Below are 13,213 nucleotides of genomic sequence, written 5' to 3' on the forward strand. Positions count from 1 at the left end.
CCGCCACCAGGATGGCCCTTCGGGGGACGCAGCACACAGGGTAATGGTTTGTTTTAGAGGAGGATTGCGGCTGTTCTTGTTCCTGCGGACGTCTATTCTCGCGTTGTGGCTCCGAGTAGGGTCTTGTGTGTCTCATGGGTGTGCAGACCCAAGTTCGTGGACGCCTACCACCGCGTAGCCCGAGTCCGCACTTAACGTCCTGGCGATTACGACCTTATTCCCCTTCGATACCGTCTCCGCTTTCCGCCGTAGTCGGGTTGTAATTAATGGCATACGATGACGAGGGGCATCCACATTGTTTGTTTTGTTTCTTTGGGCGGAAAAGGCTCTTTTTTACTTTACGATTCCTATACCAAGATGGGCACAGAACTTAGGGTTTTCATTGGGTGGGAATAGGATTGATTAGTGCATTAGCCTGCGAAAAGACGTGCAGAGATTTCCTGGTAGTGGCATCAAAATGGAAAAAAAAGATTGGAGGGTAGTCGGAGGCTGCCCTGAAGTATCATTGAGTTGCCTTAGGCAGTGCACGTGCGAGCTGGTATCGTGAACTCTTGGAGCGGTGTGGATATCCTGAAGGTGTCTGCAAGACGCTGACTAGCTAAAGGCAATGTGACCAGCTTACCCCTCACCTACTGGGGTACCGCGGCACATATACATGAATGTATCGTGCCTCTTTTCATCCACCCCTCTAGCAAATCAGGAGCCATGCCCTTGTCCCGCAGCAGCTTCTGTCGCTGCTCTCCAAATTACCTTCGTCCGCTCTCCGCAAGACAGCGCAACGGAGTTCCGCACGGCACGGGCACCGCAAACACGTGCGATTACAAAATGCGACGACTTCTCCTTCCAAGGTTCGCATCGAGCAGCGTGTCGGCCCGGCAGCCGGACGAACTCAAGGCGCCGAGCCAACTCGGATTTAACGGACTCTGCTTTTGGCCCGATGCGGAATTGTCGTGTCGTCATTGGCCAATCATGAGCATTCGGCCGCGAGACGGACGACCCCGAGCTTGATACCTCCGTCTGCTGCGGGCGAAAAGGCGTATTTTGCCCATGTTTACCTGCGCTGCGAGGCTGCAGTCAGACGGCCCTCGGCGGTGTTATATAACGCGTGTTCGCTTTGCGCTGCGGGGTCTTGCTTGGTCCGATGTCTCTACCTCGTCTGTTCTTCTTCCGACGATTCACGACTTCTTCGAAAGCTCATCACCGGCACGGACAGTGCGGATATACGAATTCTACTCGGTGGCAGAAACCGCGGTTTGCGTTTACGGTTAAGATGAGTTCGGCTGGCGCTGCAGGTATTGGAGCCGCGGGGCTGTACGCTATCGTCAGCAACCCGGCACAGATAGGCGCGAGGCCTGAAGAGGCGGAGGAGAGGAGCCATCATTTGCAGAATGGGAAGGGGTTTGTGAATCCATGGGATAGCTTTCGCGATTTTAATCCTTTCAAGATTATGCTGAGTATGGTTTGGTAAGGGTTCTTTCTCTCTACCCACCACTTCCGCTTCGAGCTATGGTAGAGCTTTGCAGCGCATGGGAAGGAATGCATGTGCTGACAGAGGGACACAGGAGAAGACTATCAGGCCAAATGCACATGCCCGACACTACGCCTCCCACCGTCCCCATCCGCACGCCCGAGTTCTTGCCCTCCCGAGCAACGAAGAAGCTCCGCGCAACCTGGCTCGGCCACGCCTGCTACTACATCGAATTCCCCTCCGGCCTCCGCGTGCTCTTCGACCCCGTCTTCGAAGACTGCTGCGCGCCCATCAACCTCAAAAACCTCAAGCGCTACACCCCTCCCCCCTGCGAAATCGAAGACCTGCCCGTCGTCGACGCTGTCATCATCAGCCACAACCACTACGACCACCTCTCCTACCCGACCATAAAACGCATACATACGAAGTTCCCGAACGTGCATTTCTTCGCGCCCCTGGGCAATAAGAAGTGGTTTGAGAAGTGCGGGGTCAGGAACGTGACCGAGTTGGATTGGTGGGAGAGCAGGGATGTGCGGCTGGAGACGTATAAGGATAAGGAGGAGGGGGAGAGCGGGAGCGATGGGTTAAGTGTGACGAAGAGCGGGGAGGGGAATAAGGAGGAGGGCGGCATTACGGCGACGATTGGGGCTCTGCCATGTCAGCATGTCAGTGCCAGGACGCCGTTTGACAAGTGTAAAACATTGTGGGCGAGTTGGAGTCTGGAGTCTGGCGGCGCGAAGGTGTGGTTCGCTGGGTATGTGTTTTTTCGCCTTTTTATTTACCGCCCTGACTATCGCATACTGACGAATGATATAGAGACACAGGATACCGCTCTGTTCCCCACGTTCCTGCCGGTATCGATGACTACTCCGACGCCTATGCTCACCTGCCGCACTGCCCGGCCTTTGCGCAAATCGGCAAGCACCGGGGCCCCTTCGATCTCGGCCTCATCCCCATCGGCGCCTACGAGCCCCGCTGGATCATGTCGCCTATGCACGCGAATCCCAAAGACAGCGCGAATATCTTTCTGGATACAAAGTGCAGGAAAGCGCTGGGTATGCATTGGGGCACGTGGGTGCTCACGGAGGAGGCTGTTATGGAGCCCCCGAGGAAGCTGAGGGAGGCGCTAAAGGAGAAGGGCGTGGATGAGAGGGGGGTGTTTGATATTTGTGATATTGGGGAGAGTCGGGAGTTTGAGACATCGTGAGCTTATTAACGGGTATGGGCGGCATGGGGGCATGATTGTACCTTTTTTTGTAACACTATATATATATCCCTGGACGGCGATGCGACACGGATAGACGCAGGCAAGGAAGCCACTTTTTCCCAACCTTACTAGTAATTACGGCTAGACATCACCAGCTAATGGCACGTTTCAATCTCACCACCCCACCATCTCACTATGCCTGCCTCGTCTTCTCCAAAATTGTCCTAATCATCTCATTCCCCAGCTTCGTCGCCTCGGGGAACCTAGGCTCAAAGTACTTCTGAATCGTCTCGAACTTCTCGCGATAGGCGTCGAAATGGCCCAGGCTGACGCGGGAGCTCCAGTCGCGCGCCGCGAAGGTGAATTCGAGGTCGTCGGCGCGGAAGGTGTTGTCGTTGATGGCGGTTTCGATGGCGTCTTCGAGGAGGGTGTCGTTGCGGAAGAGGTACTCGGTGATGCCGAGCCACATGCGAAAGAGCTGGTGGAGTGTGTTAGAGACGGGGTCGAGTTGGGAGGGAACAACGTACAGGCGTAGAGCAGATCATGTGGTCGTAGGGAACGATGCCGAGTTTCCACCAGCAGTCCACGATCGCCAGAAGACTTAGGTGGTTGTTCTTGAGTCTCTCCTCTGGGATCTCGCCCAGGCTGAACCGATCCAGGACCTCGTCTCTGAGCAGTAATTCCCCCTTTTGCCTCCGGCCACCAAATACGGCTTCCCTCGCCTTCATGATCCTTTCTCTCAGCTCTTCTTTGTGCCCCGCGAGCATGAGCTTGTACAGCTCGGTTACAGATTCAGCGTACTGTTTGATCTGTTTTTGTGCGTCGGGGTTGAGAATCGCGAGGCCAGCGTAGACGTGCCATTTGTTCGCGTAGATGCGGAGCGTGATGTTGATCTTTACGTTCTCGATGCCGCCGATGTAGCGCGGTGTTTCCCAGGGGAACTGGTTGTTGGCCATCCAGGCGGCGCCCATGCTAAGGAAGGCGGCATGGGTCACGGCTTGTGTGTCTGCTGTGATGCGGTCGTGCTGCTCGCGGGTGAGGTAGACATGCTTGGATCCGAGGCATGACAGGGCTTTCTCGACGAAGGCGAATGCTTCGTCGGAGGCTCGATGCTTGATGAGGACTAAGGGCTGCCCTCTCGGATCCACGCCGGGGCCATGGAGGGAGTGGCATGAGACGATGCTGACGTCGCTGGGGAGATGCTTCTCGAATGCTGCGATTTCTGGGGCTTTGCAGGATGTTTGACCGCCGACGATGGCTCCAAGCTTCGTCGCTGATCAAGCACGAGGTTAGTAGGGAGATGAGAAATGGGCACATATAGGCATACAAGGACCAAACGCCTTGACAACAGAGTCGATGTTCTTGGCCTCGACGCTGTAGATGATATAGTCGCTGCACCTAGAGACGAGGTGACCGCTTCGCAGAATTTCAACTTTCGGCTGGTATACACTCAGCACAGCTCTATTGATAATGATACATAAAGGCCATCCTACTCTTCCCCGAAATTCCTCGACCAAAGCGTCGTACTTCTCTGGAAGATCACATGCGTTTACTCTGGGAATGGAAAAAGCTGTTAGTTTATGATAGCGAAGCTCGGTAATCTATGAGGCATCGGTCAGCAGTGCTCAACAAGATAACCTTGAAGAAGCAGAGAAGAGGGTGAACAGTTAATCAGAGTTGTAAAAGTTAGGTAGCGAGAAGTTTATTCATCGAACAGCGACATGACCGCTTCCTGCAACCAAGACGGGCACAGGATAGTCAAGCGCCATACTCGATCCAAATGCACTCACAGTCATCATAATAGGAAATACATAGAGAAGAAAGAGGAATCGACTTACCAGAACAGAGCTCCAAGTAGTGCGAGCTCTCAAGGGACAAGAGCAGCACTCACTTCCAGCCCGCATCGCTCAACCGCCGGGCGTACATCTTCCCCATATCCCCCATACCAATGATCCCGATGCTCTTGCCATCATCCATATTGACGGCGTGACGCGCAGGTAGGGTGTTGAGCTTCAGGGCATGGTGCGCGGTGAGGAAGAAAGGAAAGGGCCTGCAAAGCGACCGAAAGTTTTAGAGCTAGGCTAACGCTAGCGCGGCTGACTAATCTCCCACAACCGACCTCAATTTTACTCCACCAAAAGTTCGACTTCACCTAAGCGATCAATCGTTCATCACCACACCACCTAGCCGCACGTCAAAGCATATATCTCAGTCAAGATGCCGCCAAAGAAGAAGTAGGTCTTCATAACTTCAGAGAACCGTGATCTTTGGCTGACAAGAGATGAAGGGTCGAGCGCAAGGCCGAGGAGAACATCCAGGTAATTACTTACGCAGAGACGGACATAGAGAATGAGAAAAGGCTAACATGTCGCAGCTCGGTCCCCAAGTCCGCGAGGCACGTCGTCCTGGAACGCGAGCATGAGACCATGTATTGACCGTTCACACAGGGCGAGCTAGTCTTCGGCGTCGCACGCATTTTCGCCTCGTTCAACGATACCTTCGTCCACATCACCGATCTTTCGGGGAGAGAGGTATGCTCGATACCGCACACGGGGCTTGGGAGCAATAACGCTAATGAATGTAGACCATCAGCCGAGTCACGGGCGGAATGAAGGTCAAGGCCGATCGTGATGAGTCTTCTCCGTACGCCGCCATGTTGGCAGCCCAGGACGTCGCGGCTAGGTGCAAAGAGTTAGGCATCACCGCCCTACACGTCAAGATCCGAGCCACCGGCGGAAACGGCACCAAGACGCCCGGCCCCGGCGCTCAGTCGGCTCTGAGGGCTCTTGCTCGTGCGGGAATGCGTATTGGACGCATCGAGGACGTCACCCCGACACCATCTGACAGCACACGCCGTAAGGGAGGTCGCCGTGGTCGCCGTCTCTGAGCATATGCGCTATTTCTTTGGGGGTTTGTGGAGCATGGCATGGCCTGTCTCATGGGCCTCGTGATGAGAATCAAAATTACGCGGGGAACGGTTACGACCTGGTCTCCATGTTGAGCTTGGCTTATCGAACGATAACGTCGAGGTAATGCAACAGAATGTTCTCAGTCTGAATCGATGCCCTTGCCTTGCACTGGAATGCGTCCGTCCAACAATGTGACTATGCTTTTATACACTACAATATCTATGTCGGTGTCATGACTGCGGAACTCATATGTCCACGACTTGTGCAGTATTACCTAGTCGTCCTGTATTCCCGTACATCTGCGCGGCGTTTACCATGACTGTATGCGGGCCTTGCCCTCCCCATACTCGGTCCCAGATCAGTCCTCTCAAACCACGATATGCAACTCTTACAATACTCAACCAAAGCCACGGGTTCAAAAGCCCACATGCCCACCTCGGTTGGATGCTCATACCCTTCTCATATGCATCGTGACAGCCGTCCCACCAGACGACTTCGTGCCCTGCTCCCCAATGTACATGACCGAATATATGTAGTGTTGGTTTCACGCGCTTCACCTCCGTCGTAAGATGCTCGCAACCCATGCCATTTGGAAGCGCCAGATCCATGTGATATTTCGGTGGCGTGTGCGTAATGAGTATATCTGTATCCTCCGGCACTGTCTCCGACCAGGCATCTCGACCCCGCGGATACTGAAAAGCATGAACGCTCATCGGACCGCATGCCGGTATTTGCGGCGCGCCGTATAGTATTATTCTCCGATGCCGAGTCTCTCGCGCTAGTAGATGTGTTCTGGAATTGATTGAATCGGTATCTCTATCCCGGGGGTCGAATGCGATTGTGAGGCTCAGTCTGCGGTGCTGTAGGTAGTGGACTCGTTTCCAGTCAATTGTGCCAGTTCGCTGGTCTCCCGGAAGAGAAGGCCGGGTTCGTGGGTCGAGATAGGTGTCATGATTCCCGCTGATCACCACAATCTCTTTATGCGGCAGAGACGCTAGCCAATCCACCTGTTTCTGTATCTCCTCAATACTCCCATTGTTCGTCATGTCCCCTGCATGAATCAGGACATCCCCGCCCGGCACATGCTCTGGAATGTGGTTATGTGTGTCCGACATACATACTACTCGAATCGGACGTTCGGGCGGGGTGGGCGTAGAGCGGAGGAGGTTTATGACGTGGTACGTGTGATAGAGGAGGAGCTTCACTGGAGCTCGGAAGGCGAGCGCGAGGATAGGCGTTGGCTCGAAGGGATCAGGGGCTTTGGCGGGTGTGGAAGTCTCCCTGAGACGGCGCCATCCTGATAGGATCTGCAGGACCATCCCCAAGGGTGAGGCTGAGGCTCGTGAAAGAGGGTGGTGTGAGTTGGTGGAGGTTCAGATGGTCGCGGGAATTGTTGCAGGGGTGGTGTGGCTGTGCAGCCACCGTGGCTTGTGACGCCTTCGTTCCCGCTTCAACTCACCAGGTGTCACCTTTCTTACCGTCTTGATGAGACCCGTCCTCCCAGTAGAAGCCACTCACGCACCACATTGCGACCCAAAGGTGGACGTACAAAAAACTGCCCAGAAATCAATTCACCGGTCGTTCGCCTCAGCATCGCTTAAAGATTAGCCCCAGACATGCCTTGAGGCTGTGGAGGCTGAGCCCGGGGCAGACTGCGCGCTTGCACGACATGGGATGAAATAGGCCTTGCTAGGGCCTCATATGGTTTAAGTAGCTGCCTGTTTCCTATGTCGTTCGCAGCTTGGTTCATTTGCTTCCGTTATGTCGTTCTTCCTGTCCCACAGGATTGTTTGACAAGGCCTCAATATCGTTGTTTATCGAGCCTGTGATTTCTAGGTGTCTGCAGTCATGGCTGAAGTCAGCCTTGCTGTAGTGTCTTTGACCTTTCAGGTCTTTTCGGGGTGCATTCAGGGTACGTTGGTCTACGCTTCCCTTTTAGAGGATGTGCTAACTTGCTGTAGGCTATGAGCTTATAACCGATGCGCGTCACATGCCCTCCGACTGCCAGTACCTACGAGTACGATTGATGACCGAGAAATACCGACTCCTAGACTGGGCAGACGTTGTCAAACTAGATGAAACAGACGACAACCTCCTCATCAGCAATTCCAGCAAAGGCCTCCTTCTGGATGTGCTAGACCAGCAACGCCGTCTCCTTCACCAATTTGGGCGCCTCGACGAGAAGTACAAGAATTTATCCAAACCGCTTCTTGTAGACTACGCAGAAGAGAATGGCGTCCTCCCGGATCCGCCGGCTTACTCGCCAAACGAAGAAAGTCCGACTGCAGTTCACAGAGTGGACTCTGACTTTCAGCGCCGGTTCCCGCAGTCAGAGGTGCTGCTCAAGAAGAGCCTAGAATGGGCGAAGAAGTCGACGGGAATCCCCAGACGGTTGAAGTGGGCTACTTTTGACAGAGCGAAGATGGAGAACCTGGTTCTTAAGCTGGCGTCCTTCAACGACTTCATGCGGGAGATGCTCAACTCGCAACAACTGGAGAATCTAGCCATTAAGCAGACCCGCACGGAATTTCAGATCATGCAGCTGAATAGCACCATCCAAAACTTGGTCCAGATCTTCGAATCGACGGCATTGGGACCCAAGCGTAGGAGGAGAAGGTCACAACAACTGACCAACCCTGTTACGGCCTATATGCAAGCTCAGGGATTAGACGACGTGGATGACGAAACAGAGTCTGTGAAGCCGGCGTTCCAAGGCCTTGCCGCTCTCGCTCAGATCAAAGCTCTCAACTACGCCATCGAAGACCCTAGCATCTTTACCGACGAATTCACGAATGCGATCAAACTCCGACACACAGCCTCTGAGATCCGCTCCGTCGAGCTTTTGCGAAGCCACATACGCATCATCGACGAAGACTCCGACGAGAGCGGGGAAAGCCAGCGCGTGGAAGCGTACTACCATCCCCCGCACTCTCAGATGACGTCTGTCTGGATCGAATGGAAAAGCTACGAACCACCTCCCTTCCAACCTAGCGGTCCCGATCCGAAGATCCACGAGCGCGTCAAAGCCCTGGCCGCGCTGCTCAAAGAAAACAATTCCAAAGACCAATTCCGGGCGCCTCACTGCCTAGGTTACTTCCAAGACACCGACCCAGAAACTGGCGAAGACCACTGCCGCTTCGGCCTCGTCTTCGAGAAGCCACCTACGGCCCACCCAAACACACGTCCCATCTCCTTACGCGCCTTACTCACATCCGCCGACGTCGACATGCCCTCCCTCAGCGACCGCATCGAACTGATGAAGCTTCTCAGCGAGACCCTTGAGCGCCTCCACGCGGTAAACTGGCTGCACAAAGGCCTCCGCTCCTCAAATATCCTCTTCTTCAGCGACTGCGGACCACAAGAGATATCCTACGCCGACCCCTACATCTCGGGCTTCGACTACAGCCGGCCCGCCATGAACGACGACATGACGGAGAAGCCCCCGGAAAATGCCTCGTCAGACATCTACCGGCACCCGCTGGTCCAAGGATCCGGTGGGCGTGAAGGTTCCGGCGGCGGCTTCAAGAAATCCTACGACCTCTACGCGCTCGGCATTATCCTGCTCGAGATCGCATACTGGCAGCCCATCGACAAGATCCTAGGGATCCAGAACCTAGAGAAGGCGAAGCCGAGCGTGACGATCAGCGCGCGGGACAGGTTGCTGAAAGAGCAGAAATTTTTGAAGTATGTGCGGAGCCATTTGGGGGATAAAGTGATGCGGGTGGTGAAGGCGTGTTTGGAGGGACCGGGCGCGTTTGGGTTGAAGAAGAACGTTGATGAGAAGAAGGAGGTGGTGGGCGCGGAGCTGCAGAGGATGTTCTATGAGAAGGTGGTTAAGGAGTTTGTGCAGATGAGGATTTAGGGGGGATCTGGAGCTCTCCTCGGCGCTTTGAGTTTGAGGCTGTATTGTTAAAAGCTCGGAAGAGCTGGAAGGGGGCTGGTGCAGGATTTGTTGTAGGCTTGGGTTCGGAAGGTAGGTTTCTTTCGCGGCGCGATTGTCCATGTGTTCTGACCAACTGCTTCTTGATGTGCCTTTCCAAGTCTGTAGTATATGCCTCTCGTAGATCACTCATGGCTGCAAGCTCCCACCTAAGGCTTTACTTACCACGGTTATGATGATAGCTGTCAAAGCTGTCGCTGCCACTCTGACCCACGGGAACAGGCTGAACCTCGACGATCCATGTATTGATTTATTGATTTCGCTATGTTCAAGGGAATCCCCCCAAAAAAGCCATTCATCCATCATCACTCATTTCTATCGGTTTCCATCCAGAAGAGGCAGGCAGGCATCCCACGCCATCCACGACCCTCGCGAGAGGGCATGCAATTATTCCGTCCCATAAAATACACAACAGTCGCCGACGAGCGCTCAATAGCCCATCTTCTTGAGGTATTCGCCTAGTGCGGCGGCGTCGTTGAAGGCGACGGTTGTCTGGGTGTCGGCATTGTGGTGGCAGATGAGGAGCGCCTGTGTCGTCTTGACGCAGACGATGCCTTCTTTGCCCTGTTGGCCGTGTCAGTATGTCGTGCGGCGATACGCAGACGCGAGTGCTCGGCCGCGGTTTGGAGGGGATGTACCTTCTTGGCCTTGAGCTCGTCGTCCCCGGCCTCGATGGTCATGTACTTCTCGCCGCCGATCTTGATGCCGTTGGAAATGACCTGCTTTGGGTCGCTCGCGTCTGTGAAGGAGGATGCGATGGCCTGGCGCTCGGCATCGGTGACCTGGGAGGAGCATCAGTATGTCTAACGCGTGCCTTTCTGTGTCCATCAGGCACCGCCTTGTGAGTGTGCTCCCGGGTCCGAGGGGTATGAGCAGGGCGCGGTGGGTGCGAGAGGACGTACGGAGAAACCTGGGGATGTGGCCCAGACAGCGCTGCCGGCGGCGTCGCAGATCATGGCTCTGTCGATGTTGCCGGGGCCGAGGAGGCTGCGGGGAAACGGAGGTCAGAGCAGGTATCACGTAGACGTGGGTTTGGGATGTACCTCTGATCGATGTATGCTGGCGATGGGGTTAGCTTAAATGCTTCCTTCGGTGCGTGCGTGAGGCTCACCTTGCCAGGACATGTTTCGAGTGAGGAGTTGTGCGGACTGCTGGAGCTCGAGGGGTTGATCTAGGAGCGGTTTCTGTCGTAGAAGAGGTTCGGAAGCTTGGGCTCGATATAGAAGAGGCCTTGACTAAGCAGGAGTGAATGTGTGTGCGGTGGAAAGGTTGTTGGGCCCGCGACGAAGCAGAAGCAGTCAGTCAGACGCGGGTGGTGGGGCTGTCTTTTTGCAACCCCGCACCACCTGTTGCACACCCGTCGCCCACGACAACGCGCCATTCAAGCTATCATGTCACCCATGTCTCAGCCATGCTTGTGCTCAATCAAATCACGCCTGCCCTGATTTCGTGGCACTCCCGCCCCTTGCGCCATCATGCAGGCAACGGGCGTGGTGGGGGTTCTGTCTTACACTCACGGCGATGGGCCTGCTCACGCTTCACGAGCTGGCGAAGGTATTGAAGCACTTCAGGCCGCTGCATACGGCCTCGGAGCAGGGCTACGGCAGTCTGTATGGCGGCCCTCGCCGCATTTCCGCCTGGCTTTATGCGCTGTTGCCGATCCGGGATTCAACATCAGGGCTCTTCCATGAGGAGGCCTCGTGGGGTTGGGCGCCGGTCAACACAAGGCGTGATTGCCGGAATAGGCGCAATTTCAGAGACACCAGCAGTGTCAATTACGAACCTATCATGCCACTCGGCATACAGTATCAAACGAAGAAGACATCCTCGCTAGCTCAACAACCAATACCTAGGTACTCTATGAGTTCCCTCACGTTGGACTACGCTTGGAGGCTTTTTTGGCCGGATAACAGTATGATGCGGAATGATCTCCTGCGCCCTATGATATTGAAAGACCCTCTACGAGACGTGCTAGCTCTCGCGTCTTGCTTTCAAGCTGGGCATGGGTGGTCAAAAGAGAGGTTGCCGTTTGCGGAAATGGTCCAAGCCTGATGCGATTGGCTGGTGAAGGCGTCGCGTCACGTGAATCTTGCGCTAGGCTGCGGCCCGTGCCCGAGCTTCGAGCTCCAAAAGTTCAGGCGCGTTCATCAGACAAGCTCACCTCGACTCGGTGCTACCACACCCCATGCACTTCTCAACGCCCATGTGCTTCTGAACACTGTGCGACCGACCGCGCTCAGGAGCTCCCACTTGCGCGCAAGGTTTACGTCGCTGCCAGAGGTTGGTGCTACCCCAGTTACTCTGCCTTTCCTAGCGCTGTGGCTGCCACCACGCTGCGTGAGGACTCTTAACCGTGCAGCTTCGACCAGACAGAGGGCAAAGCGCTCAAAAATTAGCAACCATGCCTTCCGGTTCTCATTCCCCTTCGCCCTCGCCCGCGCGCGGCCGAAGTGTCTCTCGCGGCCGTTCACGCACGAGATCGCCTTCCAGACGCTCATACTCAGAACCGTCGAGGCCACTAAGGCGCTCTGTATCGCCCCGCGAATACTCGCCGTCGCGCTCACGATCGCGCAATCCGCTTCGGTCGCCTTCTCCGCGCCGCAATGGCCGACGCAGCTACACTCCGGATAGTCGATCACGGTCGCGGTCGCGAACTCCAAGGGGGCGAGGCAGAAGCTATACGCGGAGTCCCAGTCTGAGGAGCAGCTCGGCGGTCCCAAGGAGTGCCAAGGTATGTCTCTTCTCTTTGACATCTCACGAGGCGATTTTCGAGAGTCCGGCCTTGTCGTGAACAGCTTGCTAACTCTCTTTCAGATTGTCGTTGAGCAATTGACGAAGAACGTGAACGAAGGACACTTGCGCGAGATCTTTGGGAACTATGGACCGATCAAAGACCTCAAGCTTCCGCTGAACCCAGCTTGTAAGTACAAGTTCTGCTATGTGCCTGCGTTGCTAACCTTGTAGTCAACGTCAACCGTGGAACGGCGTACATCCTCTACGAAGAGATTAACGACGCCGAGAGAGCCATCGCAAAGATGCATGAAGCACAATTAGACGGTGCTAAGATCCTTGTCTCAATCGTGCTGCCCCGGCGCCGCTTCTCGCGTTCACCACCGCCAGTTCGTCGAGGTCCACCACCGCGAGACTTCGATTATCGGCCAGGAGGACCGCCGGGTGGGTACAGGCCACCGCCAATGGGTGGACCGCCACGATACCGCTCTCCGCGACGGTCCTCACGCTCACCGCCACCACGAGGATACGGAGGAAGGGGAGGTAGAGGAGGTGGCCGGGGAGGCAGAGATGATTACGGATACCGCCCCAGGCGATCGCCATCTCGATCCCGATCCCCAAGGCGCAGTCTTTCTAGATCACCATATTCATCCCGCTCACCTTCAAGGACTCCGCCGAGACGTGGAGGAGGCTATCGTAGGAGGGACTCCCCGCCACGAAGAGGAGGACGAGGCCGGAGGCGCCCGAGCTATAGCTCGTACGACAGTTACAGCGATCGCAGCCGAAGCAGGAGCAGGGGTCGAGGCCCTCCAGGTAGGAGGTAGAAACTCCAAAAAGCGAAGGCAGAGAGCGTGTTGCGGAGAAAGGTCTGGCGTTGGTTGGGTGGAATCGTGTAGTTTTCTTTTCGAAGGCTGGGACTTGGGATTGAAGCTTAGGGCTTGGAAAATGAAATACCCGGC

The 13,213-nt window shown here is 55.4% G+C and overlaps 7 protein-coding genes across 7 annotated transcripts; 4 read left to right on the forward strand and 3 right to left on the reverse strand.

The window, feature by feature from the left end:
* Positions 1 to 1,345: 1,345 nt before the first annotated feature.
* On the forward strand, positions 1,346 to 2,850 carry BU26DRAFT_522803 (Metallo-hydrolase/oxidoreductase). Its single transcript, XM_033829868.1, has 2 exons — positions 1,346 to 2,222; positions 2,285 to 2,850. Exons 1-2 carry the CDS (start codon positions 1,537 to 1,539, stop codon positions 2,673 to 2,675), a joined length of 1,077 nt encoding a protein of 358 aa, XP_033679091.1. The 5' UTR covers positions 1,346 to 1,536; the 3' UTR covers positions 2,676 to 2,850.
* BU26DRAFT_522804 (Prephenate dehydrogenase) lies at positions 2,711 to 4,694 on the reverse strand. Its single transcript, XM_033829869.1, has 5 exons — positions 4,567 to 4,694; positions 4,169 to 4,229; positions 4,003 to 4,114; positions 3,203 to 3,948; positions 2,711 to 3,153 (listed from the first exon to the last, which is right to left on the reverse strand). The coding sequence occupies exons 1-5, from the start codon at positions 4,650 to 4,652 to the stop codon at positions 2,869 to 2,871; spliced, it is 1,290 nt and encodes a 429-aa protein (XP_033679092.1). The 5' UTR covers positions 4,653 to 4,694; the 3' UTR covers positions 2,711 to 2,868.
* A 158-nt stretch (positions 4,695 to 4,852) lies between these two features.
* Positions 4,853 to 5,816, forward strand: BU26DRAFT_464081 (uncharacterized protein). Its single transcript, XM_033825156.1, has 5 exons — positions 4,853 to 4,909; positions 4,963 to 4,993; positions 5,050 to 5,070; positions 5,123 to 5,206; positions 5,260 to 5,816. The coding sequence occupies exons 1-5, from the start codon at positions 4,893 to 4,895 to the stop codon at positions 5,560 to 5,562; spliced, it is 456 nt and encodes a 151-aa protein (XP_033679093.1). The 5' UTR covers positions 4,853 to 4,892; the 3' UTR covers positions 5,563 to 5,816.
* BU26DRAFT_522806 (Metallo-dependent phosphatase) lies at positions 5,697 to 7,116 on the reverse strand. Its single transcript, XM_033829870.1, has one exon. It carries the CDS (start codon positions 6,901 to 6,903, stop codon positions 5,830 to 5,832), a length of 1,074 nt encoding a protein of 357 aa, XP_033679094.1. The 5' UTR covers positions 6,904 to 7,116; the 3' UTR covers positions 5,697 to 5,829.
* Positions 7,057 to 9,765, forward strand: BU26DRAFT_522807 (uncharacterized protein). The gene is made up of 2 exons (XM_033829871.1): positions 7,057 to 7,496; positions 7,546 to 9,765. The coding sequence occupies exons 1-2, from the start codon at positions 7,433 to 7,435 to the stop codon at positions 9,444 to 9,446; spliced, it is 1,965 nt and encodes a 654-aa protein (XP_033679095.1). The 5' UTR covers positions 7,057 to 7,432; the 3' UTR covers positions 9,447 to 9,765.
* BU26DRAFT_522808 (Profilin/allergen) lies at positions 9,656 to 10,767 on the reverse strand. The gene is made up of 5 exons (XM_033829872.1): positions 10,636 to 10,767; positions 10,568 to 10,583; positions 10,427 to 10,511; positions 10,163 to 10,306; positions 9,656 to 10,088 (listed from the first exon to the last, which is right to left on the reverse strand). The coding sequence occupies exons 1-5, from the start codon at positions 10,646 to 10,648 to the stop codon at positions 9,954 to 9,956; spliced, it is 393 nt and encodes a 130-aa protein (XP_033679096.1). The 5' UTR covers positions 10,649 to 10,767; the 3' UTR covers positions 9,656 to 9,953.
* A 1,613-nt stretch (positions 10,768 to 12,380) lies between these two features.
* Positions 12,381 to 12,613, forward strand: BU26DRAFT_407083 (uncharacterized protein; the record flags this gene model as incomplete). Its single annotated transcript, XM_033822876.1, has 2 exons — positions 12,381 to 12,444; positions 12,489 to 12,613. Coding segments are annotated over 2 exons (189 nt in total), but the record flags the coding sequence as incomplete, so codon positions are not given.
* Positions 12,614 to 13,213: the final 600 nt, after the last annotated feature.

The sequence above is a fragment of the Trematosphaeria pertusa genome (genome assembly GCF_010094035.1).
Source record: "Trematosphaeria pertusa strain CBS 122368 unplaced genomic scaffold BU26scaffold_15, whole genome shotgun sequence".
NCBI classification, from domain to species: Eukaryota; Fungi; Ascomycota; class Dothideomycetes; order Pleosporales; family Trematosphaeriaceae; genus Trematosphaeria; species Trematosphaeria pertusa.

What these genes read in the sequence shown, in the direction of transcription:
- BU26DRAFT_522803 (XM_033829868.1), top strand. Translation starts at nt 1,537, where the DNA reads ATGCATGTGCTGACAGAGGGACACAGGAGAAGACTATCAGGCCAAATG. An exon ending in GCGAAGGTGTGGTTCGCTGG is followed by an intron (nt 2,223 to 2,284) that starts GTATGTGTTTTT and finishes CGAATGATATAG; the next exon opens with AGACACAGGATACCGCTCTG.
- BU26DRAFT_522804 (XM_033829869.1), bottom strand. Translation starts at nt 4,652, where the DNA reads ATGGATGATGGCAAGAGCATCGGGATCATTGGTATGGGGGATATGGGG. An exon ending in TCGAGGAATTTCGGGGAAGA is followed by an intron (nt 4,115 to 4,168) that starts GTAGGATGGCCT and finishes AGTGTATACCAG; the next exon opens with CCGAAAGTTGAAATTCTGCG. An exon ending in ACATGATCTGCTCTACGCCT is followed by an intron (nt 3,154 to 3,202) that starts GTACGTTGTTCC and finishes ACACTCCACCAG; the next exon opens with CTCTTTCGCATGTGGCTCGG.
- BU26DRAFT_464081 (XM_033825156.1), top strand. An exon ending in AGGCCGAGGAGAACATCCAG is followed by an intron (nt 4,994 to 5,049) that starts GTAATTACTTAC and finishes AACATGTCGCAG; the next exon opens with CTCGGTCCCCAAGTCCGCGA. An exon ending in CCGATCTTTCGGGGAGAGAG is followed by an intron (nt 5,207 to 5,259) that starts GTATGCTCGATA and finishes TAATGAATGTAG; the next exon opens with ACCATCAGCCGAGTCACGGG.
- BU26DRAFT_522806 (XM_033829870.1), bottom strand. Translation starts at nt 6,903, where the DNA reads ATGGTCCTGCAGATCCTATCAGGATGGCGCCGTCTCAGGGAGACTTCC.
- BU26DRAFT_522807 (XM_033829871.1), top strand. Translation starts at nt 7,433, where the DNA reads ATGGCTGAAGTCAGCCTTGCTGTAGTGTCTTTGACCTTTCAGGTCTTT. An exon ending in CTTTTCGGGGTGCATTCAGG is followed by an intron (nt 7,497 to 7,545) that starts GTACGTTGGTCT and finishes AACTTGCTGTAG; the next exon opens with GCTATGAGCTTATAACCGAT.
- BU26DRAFT_522808 (XM_033829872.1), bottom strand. An exon ending in CCACATCCCCAGGTTTCTCC is followed by an intron (nt 10,307 to 10,426) that starts GTACGTCCTCTC and finishes TGCTCCTCCCAG; the next exon opens with GTCACCGATGCCGAGCGCCA. An exon ending in ACGAGCTCAAGGCCAAGAAG is followed by an intron (nt 10,089 to 10,162) that starts GTACATCCCCTC and finishes CACGGCCAACAG; the next exon opens with GGCAAAGAAGGCATCGTCTG.